Genomic DNA, 16,017 nt, shown 5'->3' on the forward strand with positions numbered 1-16,017 from the left:
AGCCATCATCATTAACAGAAGAATATTAAAAATGACAACTGAAATGAAATTATTGCTTAAACAAAAGAACTGACATGCACAACTCAGTCTTACGAGAGTCATGGGTGCCGACCCCCCCAAAAAATCACAAAAATAACAAATGGAGTCATCAGCACTCACAGATAAGTGTATATCACTTCTTTAATGATACACAACATCTGTGCATCATATGCACTTATCTGTGAGTGCTGATGACTCCATTTGTTATTTTAATGAAATTACTGAAAATAAAAAGTAGTAAAAACATCATATAGGACAAGAAGAATTTACTTTGTAATTTACCAAATTTTGAGTCTGTTAGTCACCTGAAATCACAATTTCAGGTTATTGCGAAAGATCTCACAAAAACTGAATTTAAATGAAATGTAGTTGTGGAAACCTAAGAAAGAAAAGAAAAGAACAACTGAGAAGACTTTCATATTTTATTGTTGTACAACACTTACAACACTGAATCAAAGTAGATTCAATGTGGATTTTTCAAACTGTGTCAATGTCAAAGTGAAACCAGATCTCTGCAAAGTTAATTAATCAGTTATAAACATAGAATACAAAATGCAAATGAAAATACAAAATGTTTGCATAAGTATACATCCCCTTTAATAAGACACTCCTAAATCATCATTGGTGCAGACACCAGGTTTTAGAAGTCAGATAATTAGTTAAACTATAAGTTAATTATTAAATTATTGTTATCTCCTTTCAGTGTCACACTGTAATTAGAAGCAAATAATTGCTGTAGTGCTGCAAATAATTATGGTAAATAATGTAATCTATTTAATTTAATATTATTAATTTAATTTCTTGTAAATGTGTTTCTTTATTTAACCTGACTGAATGAACAGCACAAAAATTCCAATGTGCAAGTGCACCCTGTGCCTGTGCAAATGGCAATAAAAGTCTCTTGAATCTGATTGTAAATACACCCGTATCTGGTCCAACTTTTCAGTGTTGTGGCAAAACCCTCACAAGAGCAGCTGCAAAAGCTTGAGCAGCTGTGTAAAGAAGAATGAGGGTAAAAAAATATGCAGTGTCCAGATGTACAAAGCTGATGAAGTCCAGTGCACACAGATTCAAGTCTGTAAATGCTGTAAAAGGTGTATCTACTAAATACTGACAAGGAGGGGGTGAACACTCATGCAAACTAGCATTTTGCCTTTTATACTAATTTAGATCCCTTTGTAGATTGGTTTTCACGTTGACATTAAAGGGTGTTTCTCTGTGTCAAGAAAGTCACATTAATTCTTCTTTGATTCAATTTTGTACGACAATAAAACATGAAAACTTGCTTTTTTTTATACGTACTGAACAAGTGATGAAATAACCCATTACACTTGCACACAAACACATGCACGCACACACACAGCTGTCTACATGGTGAACATATGCAGGAACATAAAAAATACCCAGGAGACAAAGAGCTGGGGATATATTAGAGTAATGAACCTTGTCTTGTGATGTAAACAACTGTTTAGAGGTGTGCTAAGTGTGCTGTCTGTGTGTGTATGTGTGTGTGTGTGTGTGTGTGTGTGTGTGTGTGTGTGGGAAGGCAGGTCCCATCATTAATAATATATTCTATCTTGCAACATCTTCATCTAGCAGAGTTGGAGCTGATTAGCAAATCTAATCCAGATGTTTAGTGTCTCCTCAGAGACTTATTACTGACTCATAATTAGTGCTTGTTTGAGTGTGTTTGTGTGTCCACCTGTATGCTCCAATTATTGAGGATGCACTCAGATTTGTCATCATTATTGTTTGCTACTGTCTGTTTGCTCGGTGCACATGTTTTATAGGTGTGACTGTAGCGGGTTTCAGAGTCACAGTCATATTTTAGGAGCAATCGAGCTTCATCAAATCCCCGGAGGAGAGGTTTCGCGGGGTTGCAGCACACGTGTTTATTCATTGTGCTCTTGTTTGTGCATTTTCTCTCCTTGTCTCTTTCAACCTTTTCTGTCACTTTCCGTTTCTCCGTCTCTGTCACTGAAGCCCACCTGCTATTTGATTTGGAGTCTACAGTATACCCCACGAGTGCATTCTCCTCCGAGCGGTGTCTCTAACCAATATGACAGTGTGCTGACAAAACCTTTGAAGTTTTGTCTCCATAGAGACCTAACTTAATTGGGATACATTAGCATAATTAGCATCTATCTCCTGCTGAACACGCACTGCCTCACTCGCTGCTAAGCTCGTGGATTCTGCGTGCGTGTGAGAAAAGACTTTTGATGTTTTTTAATGGCATGTCTTACTACAAAACAGAGGAGAAAGTAAAAATTCACAATGACGCAATCTATATAACACTATACATGATGTAAAGGCTGATAATAATCCAAAATTTTCGATGAAAACTGATTTTTGAGATTATAAAGAGTCTGCGCTGGTTTTTTGAAAAATAGGCCAAGTCACCATGGACAGTCAGCACATGTTATCTTTTAGCGTGCAGGATTTAAATCTCTCGCCTCCGAACTAAACATCAGAGCAGCCGAATCCTTCATGATTACATCATAAATTGTTTGATTTTTCTGGCTGGAATCTTGACTAATATGGCTGTGATCCTGCGGTTTAAGATGATTAACAAGCGGAAATGTTGAACTGAGAAGACTGTAATCGGTGTAAGTCAGTTGTTACTCGTGTGATGCTTGCTCTTTTCACAGCTGGTTAGGGTTTTACAAAGTTCTCCAGTTTGTTTCTGGCTGCTACGTCTCCCTTGCAGCATGGACACATTATCTGAAGGACGCAGAGCCCTGACTTTGTTCCTGCAAGTCAGTACAATGGACGACTTGGTCGGGCCAAAAAGGAAAATTCAGCAACTTGTACTGCACTTTTATGGAGGAGGCTGCAGAGGACGTTCATGTACAAAATGTTTGTAACTCATTGAACTCTGGATGTGCTCAGTCAGAGAGAGGGGGATTATTTTTGTTTATACCAGACAGAATTTCATTTTTAATCTTTCAGCCTTTTTTTTCTGTACTGTATATGTGGCAAAGAAGCTATAAAGCAACAAAGTCTTAACGTCTTAATCCTTGAATTCGGTGATCCAAGACTGCTGTTATCAACATACACACCCTGATGTAGCTTTGCTGAATTAGTTGTTTGCTTTATTACGCTTTATTGTATCTGAATGACCTTTATATGTAATGGTGAATCTATAATAAAATCCCTTCCTCACATACACAGAAAAACAGCACAGCACAAATATCCACTAAGCTCATGTTGTATTCATTGTTTCTGGAGAGGATTGAACAATGCAGCTTGTTGACCTCACCAGACGAAAACCTCCTGCAAAGCTCTGAGGAAGACTTGATCTTGTGTAAAGACCTCGGCTGACCTGAGATCAGAGGAAAATCTTGTTGATTTTTTTTCTCAGGTTGGCATTTTAACAGTTGGTGTTTCCATCCGATGCATCTCCACAGCGGAGTGTTTGTACTTTGTTGCCACACTACTGTAGCCGCGCTTGTCTCAACCGGATAGCCAGTCCTCGAGAGCCTGAATCCCCGTACACAGTCTCCTTGACATCCCTCTGCCCCGTCTCAGATATTCTACTCTGAGGTAGCCGGCTCCCCAAACGATGCCTGCTTTGAGAGTTGTCTTTGTTCTACTGACTTAAAAACAAAGACAACTTTGCACTGAGTGCAGGATTAGCAAAAAGCCTCCTGGAAGAAAATCAATGAAAAAAGTGGGCTTTTCTCAAATACAGCAGAATTGGCTCTGCTGTGTTTTCTCCCTGTTAGAAATATAACTGTAGAGAAAAAAAGTGTTTCTTTCTCTCTTGAACTGTGGCACCATTGAACATAAGTTTAAAAACCACAAGGTTTAAAAAAATATCTGCTGCTTTTCCCCCAAACTGCTTTCAGTCTTAGTTTTAAAACATCACCAAACAGCCTCAAAGCAATAAGTTAGTATTCCATTTATTTCTTGTCATCATTTAGCTAATGCCCTTATTCACACACACATTCATATTCCGCGTACAGTGACAGAGTAGGTATGAGATTGGTGTTTTGCTGAAGGACACGTAGGGATCAAACCCGTGACCTTTCAGTTATCGGTTTCCTGGTTTCCAGGTATCCTGTCACCCACTTCATTAATTTCATCATTACAAAACTGCCTTAAGAGGATAAGAGAATATTTCATTTAAATTTTATGTAGCTAGCTGATCCCTGACTTAAACTCTCATACATGTGATGAATAGGCGAGGGCTTAGTGTCTCGATTAGACACTTCAACAGGATACATTTCGATCTAGTGATGTTGAAAATGCAGTGTTAAACCTTGAGACTAGATTAATGTACAGTATGTGTTGAATAGTATGGGATGAATGAAGGATATTTATGCACATTTTAATGTTACGAAGAGTATGAACAATTTTATTCAGATTATTTAGCACAGGTTATGGCTGCAACAATTATTTTCACTACCTGTCTTTTAGTCTTTAAAATGTAGGAAAATAATGAAAAATGCCTATTACAAGCTCCTGCAGCCGATGTTTACATATGACGGTGAGAATAGCATTTTAACTTGAATAAATAAATGGTACTTTCCAAAGTACACATTTGTGTGTACACCATCTAGCAGCCATAGTAATTATGATCCAGGGAAGTGTCACAGTTCAGATGATGTCAAAGTGACTTGATAAGACGATTTTGTCTTATTAGGAGGTTGGGTGGATAGCTAGATAGTTAGATAGCTTCCGGTGTCATGTTTCCAATCGCAAGTTTGGACATTTTTTTAAAGGACACTCAGGTGGTTGAAGGTGTATAAATCACCTTGGTGTTAACGCTGGTAATGACATGATGTTAAAACATGATTTTTAATCTGCTGCTGTGAATGAAATAATTGAAGGATAATTCCGGTAAAAAATTTGTCTTATTTTCATAGCTTTTGCCATTTTTTCAATCTGTGATGATAAAACTGGACTCAACAAGTTAATTGGGTGACATTGCTGAAAGGAAGTCATTTAGACAGTTTTTCAGACAGTTTGTGAACATACCAACAGTTTAAATGGTCAGATCATCTAAATCCATTTATTTCCTGGTAAAATGGGTTCAAGTGTAATTTCAGTGAATCATCATCAAACATGTTTATAACAGACATGTGCAGAGTAATTAAGCTAACATGGGGGGTTTGTTTACATGTCTGATAATCAGAGAGGTTGTATTTCTTTCCCTGTTTGACTTTTTTCTAGTGATGTTGCTGCGAGAGCTCAGCAATTAACTTAGTGACAACAACGTTTTTACTAGTGATCAAATCATAGGCCTAAACTGAAACTGAAAATAAGATTAAAGTTGTAATAACCCAGAATAATCCTTTGAGGGTCCTGACTGTCCTTTAGTGTTCATGAACCTTCACTGTTGGATGCAGAATCTGGTGGACATACTCTTGGTTTTGCTGTGATCTGACATGTGACCTTTAAGGTTCTCTAAAATTATTTTTTAGGGGCGGCTTCCTCTGTGTGCTAGCTCACCCTGTCACCAAGTTCATTAATTTCATTAATCAATAAAATGCCCTAAAGGCATCGGAGATTATCACAGCCAAGATAAAACGCATTTAATATTAGAACTCCTCTCACTTGATATTAATAGCTCTTTTTAAAGCATGTAGCTCGACATGTCGCACAAGCACTCACTGTAAAATACACAACGGAGCAGAAAAGGATCCATGAAAAACTGGGGGATTGAACTTCCTTTGTGCTGCTATTGAGAAGGTGTCAGGAGGGTAATAGGAAGATGAATGAAGTTTATGCTTCCTTCAGTGGTGTATTGATTGATGCATCAACCGATATCCCATTGTGCTCGCTGCCCACCCGCCCGCCCGCCTGCCTCTCTCTCTTTCTCTCTGTCTGTCTGTCTGTCTCTGCCACCTGCTACCAAGAGAAGAGATTCTCCATCTGCCCCTGGATCCCTATCACTCGCTCTCTGTCTGCCTTTCGCTCGCTGCTTTATTGTCTCTGTCATCTCCTCCTTTATTTCTTACTTTGCTCCCTCTGTCACTCTGTTATCTGTTTTTATCAGTGTCATTTTTCTCCCGCATCCCCTCTGCTGTCACACACCCACTTTCACCCCCACCCCCCCTTCTCTCTCTCTCTCTCTCTCTCTCTCTCTCTTAGACACACACTTAGATATTCTCCTCTTTTCCTCGAGTGAATGTGAGGAGGTGTCTGCTCCCCCATATGGCCTGTCAAGTTCCAGCAGTGAGAGTGTGGGTGGTGTGTTGCATTCTAACATAGCGTGGTGTGAAGAAAGGAGAGAAATCATATGTCGAATGGTGGTGAAATAGGCTGTGAAGAAGCATATCCATTTAGGAAATTGCCTTTGAACTTATGATGCACCGTACAGCCGTAAATAATTCAAAGGAAATGTATTTTGCGGAAAATATCAGACTTATAGATCAATTACAATCAAGATCCACAGAGTCCACAGTGTGTGCGTGTTTGTGTGTGTGTGTGTGTTTGTGTGTGTGATGAGTGGGTAAATATAAACTGTAGACTGTAGATAAACGGTAGACTGTAGATGCTTCATTTGCAGTCAGGGATGAGAAAGCTGAAGAACAGGATGAACAATCCTACTGGATCTTTTCTAATCTAGTTTGATTGTTTGTTTTTCTCATAATATATGACTGCGTGCAGCTGCCTGTTGTTTCTCTGATAGGACTCAGTGCTGCAAAAACAAAAAAACAGCACGAATCATGTGAGTGTGAGGCCTATTCAATACAAAAATACTACATTACAGTTTAAGGTTTTAAATGTTTAAATATACATAATATCCAGGAAGTTTGGCAGGTGTCAATTCAGCAATATTTGTCTTTCATAATTGAAAACTGAATATTTTTAGGTTTTTGACTGTTTGTCAGACAAAACAAGCAACCTGGCTAAGAAATTAATTGATTTTATAGTCACATGTTGTTTCATTCTACTTTCTCAAATAAACATATGTTTTGGGTTTTTTTTTTTTTTTTTTTTTAGTTTTGTGGGTTAATTTGCTCTTAAGTTTTGATTTGTCAGTTACAGCTTGATTTTGGTCAAATAGTGTGAATCCACAGGTAAAAAAAAAAAAAGCATGCTTGCTTAATGCACCTTTAAATCAAGTCTATTTGTTTTTCATCCATGTGAAGAGGAGTCTGGGGTTTCTATTGGCGAAACGATTATCTGTTAACGCCCAGCGGACACGTTGTTCTTGGTCCAAATTATAGCAGCATGCTGCGCCCCTACCTGCATCCAAGAAAAACAAACCTCTGTCTGTTATCTGTGTTGCACAGCAAACAGGATGATGGTTGTGTTGGTGGTGATAGTGGTGTAGGATGGCACATTAATGACAGAACAACCACATCGACTGTATGCAACAGAAAATAGAATAATGATGATGATGTGGGTGGGAGAAGCTGCCATGCTGGCAGATATCTTAGCTTTCTATTGACCAAACAAAAAAAAGCATTATTCTATTCTGTTCTATTCTTTTCTATTTATTTGCTCAATGTGACCACACCCTTGGCACAGATTCAGCTGTTATCAGCTAAAAAAAAGGATAAGAGCATTATCTTATCATTGAGAAATATTGCATCAGGCCAGTAGATACTGGCAGATAAAAGTATGAATCCACTTCACGCATGGGGGGGAGTCTTCATCCGCGAGCGATGGCGTTACCCATCGACCTCCTAAGGTTTACTGTGGAGTTCAGCCAGATTATGAATAATGGAGAAAGGTCAGGATAGATTTTTAATGGATTTATACACCACATGGCCGCTTCTGCATCAACAGGGATTTTAGAGCAATCATTTCTATTACAAAGGGCAGGGTATGTTCTTGCCTGAACTGTTGCTTCAACTGCTGCTGCTGTGTTGAACCTACAATTAAAGTGTCATCGAATGTTAACACAGGCTATACTCTGCATGCCAGGGTTAATCCCACTAATCTGTTTCATCTATGTGCAATGTCACGACCTCATTTTAAGCATCGGTAAAGACCATATAATATATTCCATCGGAAGCTGTTTCGTTCAATAAATAATCTGTTGAGTGACTATTTTGGTGTTTAAGAAATAGTTCAAATGCATATACGAAGACAGTTTAAATTTCCTCCATTTTTGTTCCATAAAAGAGCAAAATCTCTGCAGTTATTAGCGACTCGAGTCTTCATTTTATGTCTAAAGTTGAGTCTCTACATGCACCCACCAAACACTCATTGCTTCAACTACGATTTGAGGAGCTTTACAGTAATCCCTCCTCTTAATAAGCCGTTTCATGTGCATCACTTTTCAAAAAGGGGGTCAGGGTGGGTCTTAATCAGTCATTCCACGTCTGTTGCTGCCCCAAAAGGCGGGTCGCCCTGACTTTAAATGCGTCCTTTTAATGTATCGCAGTGTGTGATGTAGGAGATGTAATTTACCAAGAGTGTCAGCAGCAACCAAGGCTGAGAATCGTGTCCCCCAGCTGACACCAAGTAAACAGTCACTTAGCTTGCGTGTCCCTGTCCACCCCTATAACACTGATGGAGACTAATGATCACACGCATGTGTAATTGCTCTGACGTCTCTCTGTGACAGATCATATGGAGAGCAGTAAATTGGGAATGGCTTTAACACTGGCCTCTGACTAGAAATAGAAGCAGGAAATTAGAAATATTCATCCATTATGGATTGTTTGGATGGTTTCTGTTTTTTCAGGCGTATATCTGACTTTTTAATGGTGTTTATTTTTGAGCTTGTGGAGAAGACATGCAGATACAGGCATATGCATCATGGACCACACACACCTACAGACAGCGGCATTTGCCAGACAATACCATTTTTAAACACAGATATCCTTTGCACTTAATTTGCATAATTCTAATTAAATGCTCGCTCAGAAGCATCCAATCAGGGTGACAAGTAGAAAGTAGGAGGAAACAAATCCTTTTATATGTTAATCTGTTTTACTACGACATTGTCTAGCCTGCCAGGGAAATGAATATTTCACACCTCCAACTGCACATAGGCGTCCTTATTTGCATCAGTAGATGCAGAAATAATTATATTACTTCCATCATTTTAGATTAGCTCTGCTTTTGGCTGCTATTAAGCATTTTTCACACTGCAGCTGTATTTTGATTCTGTACAAGTGTTCGTCCGTGCAAACACTGATAACATTTCATAATTCCTTGTTGTGAAAACTGACCAGAACATTTCAGTTTGTTCCAGTTTTTTTTAATATTATATTTTGTTTAGATCAGCTATTGAAAGGCTTAAATTGCACACTTGACCACCTCAAAGCCATTTGCAGTGTTAGAAAATGCAATTCATAAAGCAGTTTCCCACCTGCGTATTTAAAATGAGGAAGAGCTTTTTTTTAAAAAAATTCTTCTGCATCTGGCAGTAAACAGCTTGAAACATTCAGAAAGTAGATGAAAGCTAATGGATTTCTCTTACTGACTCCAGTGCAGTGACAGTCAGCACAGGTTTGCTGCCAGGAGGGATGCTGATTGATTCCTGAGGCTGATTCAAAAACAAAATGCCCAACAACTGAATTCTATTACATTTTCACCTCATTAACACCAGAGGAAAGCTCAGTATGAAACGTATTTCAATATAGTCAGTTTTATTTTTATACAATTTTAGATACTGATGGGCTGGGCTTAATGTCCAAAAAAAATTTTTTTAAAAATCACAATGTAGAAAATGTAAATAGATAAAACAAATAAGGTAAAATAAACAAGTTGATGTTAAATGCAATTGCATTGTGGTGAGTTTCATCAGACAAAACATTTCAGTTACTCATTTTGTTTGTTTAATTGATTATTGATTTGGACATCAATAACAATAACACCATAATACGCCTAATTACTCCTCATGTAAGTATATGAGAAAACATTTAAGTTGATTTGGACAAAATGAATCTAATATCATAACATTAGTCAATTGAAATGAATTATCAGCCAGCCTTAATTCAATAGGCCTTTATGGAAACATGTCTATCATAATGAAGTCCTGTATATTAAGTTACTCGCATGACATGACAAAAATTTCACCATCTGCATAACAGGAGGTGATATCTTGGGGGATTACATGAAGATTTTGTGTAAGCTGAGACAAGTCTGCAGTGGCTTAAGTGAGGTTTATTCTATCATTTGTAATTTAATGTCGAGAGAACTTGTGGAAAGTTTATATACATATTAATTTAGCCATTATTTAATTAAGAAATCTAATTAGAAATTCATATTTACAATAAGCCTGGAAGACATTGTGATATGTCACCAGAGGAAAAGCACAGGTGCGAATACTAAAATTACCTTTAGATGGTCATAAAAGTACCATATATAGAGAAATACTGTAACATGCCTGCAGTCACACAAAAAGAACAAAAATAGATATATAAAAAAACATGAGAAATCATGCTCATGTGCTACAGCTTTACGTCACTGACTTTATGTCTTATATTTATCCAAACCAAGCAGCACATTGTCCGTGGAAACAAGGTAGTTTTTAACAGTGTCACATCCTGAATCATTCATCACGTAACTCAACAGGAACACCTTGCCTTGAGGAGCCATTGACCTCAGTCAGCTGCATCTTACCATTTATTATGACAACACACACTCAGGTACACACTCGAGCACACTCTCCATCTTTCTCGCTGTCTAACCCTAACCCTGTCTCACATATATATAAACTACATACTCACAATCTTCCGTTATTGCTCTGACACGCACACACACACACACTGACCAGCGTTTGTCCTCCCTCCAGGTGACGATTCTGATCATCTTGGCCCTGGCCTTCCTCGCCTGCATCGTGTTCCTGGTGGTTTATAAAGCCTTCACCTACGACCACGCCTGCCCAGATGGATTCATTTATAAGGTAAGACCAGTAAGTGGCCTGTATTTCATTTTACAGCATTATAACACAAGTAAGCAGGGTCAAGAGATAGTCAGGTGGTTAACAGGGTAGCTGGACTGCAGCGAGTAGGTTCACCTTTCCAGAGTAGGAAGTAAGTAGCGCTGCAACATCACTTTCTTTATTTATGACTTTGTTGTAGAGCTGCAACGGTTAGTCAATTAATAAATTAGTCGATTGACAGAAAATCAATATGCAGCTATTTTGATAATTGATTAATCGTCAATCGTGCCGAAATTTTGCTGTTTTTGGCTTCTCAAATGTGATGATTTAATGTTTTTGTTTGTCACACATGACAGTAAACTGGGTTCTGGACTATTGGTTTGACCAAACAAGGCATTTGAAGATTTCACCTTTGACTCTGGGAAATTGTAAAGGTCATTTTAATCGGAATAATTGAGAGAATAATGAAAAGAAGTTAGTTGCAGCCCCACTTTGATGATTATATTTTTGATTTGGTTAGTCTATAAAATGTCAAAAAGTTGTGAAAAATATCCACCACAATTTCAAACAGCCCAAGGTGACATCATGAGATTGCTTGTTTTGCCCGACCAACAGTCCAAAACATCAAAATACCGCATTTACTCCCATTTAAAACAGGAGAAAAGCAGCAAATCCTCACATTTGAGGAGCTCAAATCTGTCAAAGTTCGTCACTTTCACTTGAAAAACAGTTAATCAATTAAAATTGTCAGTGTTTAATTTTCTGTCATTTGTTGTAGCACTATAGTTAGTCTACTTTTGCCTTGCCAGAGTGTCCTCGTGCAAGGCAGTGAATCCTCTCTGTCCTTCACTATCTCCCTCTCTTCTATCTAAATAAAGAATTAAAGGTCAGTGCACCGCCCAGTCTGCTATGGGAGATGAAAAAATAAAATACTCCCGCCCTAGTTTTATTAATTTCTGAGGTCATGTTACAGGAAGAGGCTAATGAGGCGTATCAGATGGGCAATCATCAATCAATGATTTCAGTGATTTTGTTATGACGAGTGTAATCAGGTGTAATTATGTAGGTTTTTTCCTTCACACAGCAGCCAAAGAAAGAGAGTTCATTGAAGCTGCTCTCATATGTCATTAGCTGTGTCGACTATTAGATAGAAATTAAAAATATTAGACCTACTGCCTATTTTACAATAATTACTACATGATGATCAGTAACTCCCAATCCATATGGCTGAGGTCATAAAAGAAAATGGCTCCCACAGCTATTTTATTAACAATCTGCTGTCCAGATTCACTGTATTACTGTTGAATCTTTTACGTTTTACAGTATATGGATACAGACAGCCTCTCCTCTTCTGTCAGTGCTCCTCTGCCCTGGTACTTACAGATTTCCACTGCACTGCACTTATAACATAAGTTTCACAGTACTTTGCAAGAGGTCACCTTTGAAGTCTGTGTCTCTGGACAAATCTGGTCTTTAAGGTGGAATAAATCTAGTTTTAGGCCCACAACCTCTGCAGGGGCTCTGACTGCAGTCTGCAGAGGTATTATTAGCAGTGTCACATGCACATTCACCAGGTGCAGAAGTGCAGATAGAAAAAATGTGCACACGCGCACGCACGCTCACTCGTGTAATATGGTACACACACTACACAACTGCACACAAAGTTGTAAATGTGTACACACTCAAGCGTATTCTAATACAAATGAACTCCATTACTGTATAATGGTCTGTGAGTCCCCCTCTGTATAAAGTCTGAAGCACATTTAAATGAAAATGCATATATATTTTCTTACAGGGAGCTGCACTAATGTAAATGACTTCTTTTTTCATCTTCTTATTACCTCTAATAAAATCTAGAATGTATAAAAACACAGATTTTTTTTTATTTTATGGGGAAGCAAATTTGACCTTGACAAAAAACACGGTGTCCTTTTTATCAAAGCTTTTCAAGGTCTATCATCTGAATTCTTTGTGACACGTTTTTGTTCATCATATTCTTGTATTCTCTCCTTTTCTGCAGAAAAAAAAGCCATTCAGCTGCTACATATGGTATTTCAATAGTAGTTCAGTGTGTCAGTGGTATGTCATTGATGTAGAAAATGAGTTTGAGTTTGTTCTCCAGTGTCCCTTTTACTGGAAAGTATGCAATATATTGTTTGGTAAGATAAAAAATATGTGGTTGATGCTCAAAGACTAAGTTGGCTGCTCACATAAAACAGTGAAGTTAGTCAGTCACTTGGAGGAAGCCTGGGAGATGAGAGAAAACACCTTTTATCAGGATAAACGTCAGGCTTGTTCTTTTACGCTATCATTTGGAGCACAGTTTATTTGACAATTTCTGCATAAATGTGTCCTAAAATTATGCAGATGTGCATATAATGTTATGATCTTTGTATTTTGTTTGTGTTACCAGAAGATGTCTCTCTATATTTTTGATGTTTGACACAGTGGCATGTAAAGCCCTGTAGAATGGGCCAAATGTTTGGCATGACAGAAAGAAAAAAGAACTGACTAACTAATTTCAACAACCAATATAGAGCTTTTTAAAAATTGCAAATTAGCTTCGCTGATCTGTAGCGCAAACCCAGAAAAGGTTTGTATTTACTTGTTTAATTGTTGCTTGCAATGACAAATAGCGTAACAAGCAAAAGGCCAAGGGAAAATTCATGTTTGACATGTTTGCCTTTGGCTTAAAAAAACACTTTGAAATAAGTATTAATATCACTGGTGCAACAGAGCTGTCAACCTTCTAGATGCTTAAACATCAAAACAATTTGAATAAGTAGCAAAACAAATTAAACGTTTTAAAAATCTTGAGTTTTCAAGTTGTAAGTGCCCCAATTTTTATTATATCTTAATTATATAATTAGCAGTTCATCGATCTAGCATGTTAGCTGGTTAATGCTCTCTGCGTGATGTATTCTGTACCATGTTCTCTCTGTCAAAGATGACTTTGTGCAAGAAGAGATGCCACTCTGTATCATATTTGATTGAACTGTGAGGGAAAAGTCTTTTTCTACACAAAAAATCACAATACAGTCAGTTTGTCATTGTTATCATTACTGGCCACTACCGTAACATCACTCTTGAATGTCATGATGATATTAAAATATTACTGAATAATGTCCGGTATACCACTAATGTAATATCTAAATAAATAACTCAATTGGTCAATTTTCTATAGAAAATTTGGCAATTTTACTTAGAAAGACCCTGACAGCAAACGAATGCATTATTTTGTCATGTAGAAAAAAGATAAAGTGGTGATTATGCACAGTACATTGATAAATGTTCTAAACCTGCCCTTCCTCCATCTATTTCTCCCTTACAGCACAAGCGGTGTATCCCAGCCTCTCTGGAGGCCTACTACGCTGCCCAGGATGCCAACTCGCGGGGCCGTTTCTACACAGTGATCAGCCACTACAGCATGGCCAAGCAGACCACCTCGCACTCTGTCTCCCCCTGGCTGCCTGGAGGGGCAGCGGGGCAGCAGCACGATGCTAAACCCCCAAGTGGCGAGGGGCACTGAGTTAGCTGAGCAGTTAAAAGTTGTTGTAAACACTTACAGACACATGCAGATGCAGACATGAAGAAATACAGAAACAGGCAGATATAGACGCGTACGCACACACACACACACACACATACACACAAACATGTAGGTAAATATGTAGAGATATAGACAAAAGAGACGCACATGAACAGCTACATATATAATGCCAATATAGAGCGAAAACATGCATGCAGACATGAAAACACACACACGCACATGCTAGATCATATTCTGATTTACCTTGCCTCACTCTTTTATCGAGGGGCGTTTCTCATTGACCCTTTCTCTCTTTGGATTATCATCGTCTGCTGATACACACTCACATATACACACACAAACACAGTCTGCTCTCTCGTTACCATTTAAACCCATCCTCTAATTTGTTATTTATTGACTGTCATGATATATTTATTTTTTACTGTAATGTATGGATGTTTTGTATGTGATTATCAGACAACTCTTTGTACAAAGGCACGAGTCAATGCTGAATTTCACGCTTCCTCTTTGTGAGATTCTCTTTTGAGTTCGGAGTAAAAATTTTTTTTTCAAGTGTGTATACTGTAGTTACTGTATATTCATTCACAACCCCTGTCATTTTTTTTTGCCTTTCTTGTCCAAACTGCGTAACCTCAGGCACGTCTGTCAAACACCACACACACACACACACACACACACACACACAGATCGCTTTATTTTTCAACCTAAAATATGTTAGTATGGTCTTGTATTGCTGTAACGCATTTTTAAACACAAAATTTCAGCTGTACTGTCTGAGGAAGGTTTGACGTCCACATCCACAACACACCCTGAATTGACTGAATGAATTTTTCCATCATGGCTGTTTGATAGCTCATATACAGTGACATTTTCAATGTGCTGTGTTATACATTTGAAATCCAACATTCCCCAGTGACCCAAGCTGTACATAGAACTGTGCGTTCATGCTAGTTTTTTGTGTGTATGCATTGTAGTAGCTTTATTTAGGAGGTTTTTCTTTTTTTTTTTACAGACCTACAATGTCTTCATGGGAGTTACTTTCTACATTGCTTTAGCTGCCAGTCTAGTAGCTCCATTATATATACAATGGTGGCCTGTCTGAGCAATTAAAAAACAAAAGGATGTAGATGGAAAAGGAAACACCGTGCATATCACCATCTCTTGCCAAAACTTATTTTCCACTGTGTTTTGTTAGGTTTATCAATGGGCTTCGACTGCAGCAGAGTTTTATTCCCGTATTGTTTTTTTTTTTTTTAATTTTGTAATGTTGGATCTGTTGTCAAGAGCGCTTTTATGAGATATTGTGATGTTGTTAGTTGATATGTAGCGATACCTGGTGTAATTTATCAGTGTGCATCCCTGTCCCTCTTCTCTTGGTTTGAATTCAAAAATAAAACAAGCTGTGACCTGTGTTGAGTGTCTCTGTCAGTCCCATTTACTGCTGTGTCTCCTTAGCGCTCGCACAGCGCCTAATGCAGCCCAGAGGCAGTACAGTGTGAACGACAGTGACAGCTTTTCATACAGCATGTTATATCATACTCCTACTCAAAGTTATACTACATCAGATACATATTCTGCTGTTCATACATGGAACTTTCCAGAGCTGCAGAGAGCAGATTTGTAGGCTATAATG

At 38.1% G+C, this 16,017-nt stretch overlaps 1 protein-coding gene across 2 annotated transcripts in view; it reads left to right on the top strand.

The window, feature by feature from the left end:
• nsg2 (neuronal vesicle trafficking associated 2) overlaps window positions 1-15,795 on the top strand; it is a 39,909-nt gene extending 24,114 nt beyond the window's left edge. For both annotated transcript variants that reach the window (XM_044371824.1, XM_044371823.1), the window contains exons 4-5: window positions 10,745-10,855; window positions 14,166-15,795. In XM_044371824.1, coding sequence (XP_044227759.1) covers window positions 10,745-10,855; window positions 14,166-14,363 — 309 coding nt within the window. In that variant the 3' untranslated portion in view covers window positions 14,364-15,795. The remainder of the gene's footprint in view (window positions 1-10,744; window positions 10,856-14,165) is intronic.
• Window positions 15,796-16,017: the final 222 nt, after the last annotated feature.

The sequence above is a fragment of the Thunnus albacares genome, chromosome 13 (assembly GCF_914725855.1).
Source record: "Thunnus albacares chromosome 13, fThuAlb1.1, whole genome shotgun sequence".
NCBI lineage: Eukaryota > Metazoa > Chordata > Actinopteri > Scombriformes > Scombridae > Thunnus > Thunnus albacares.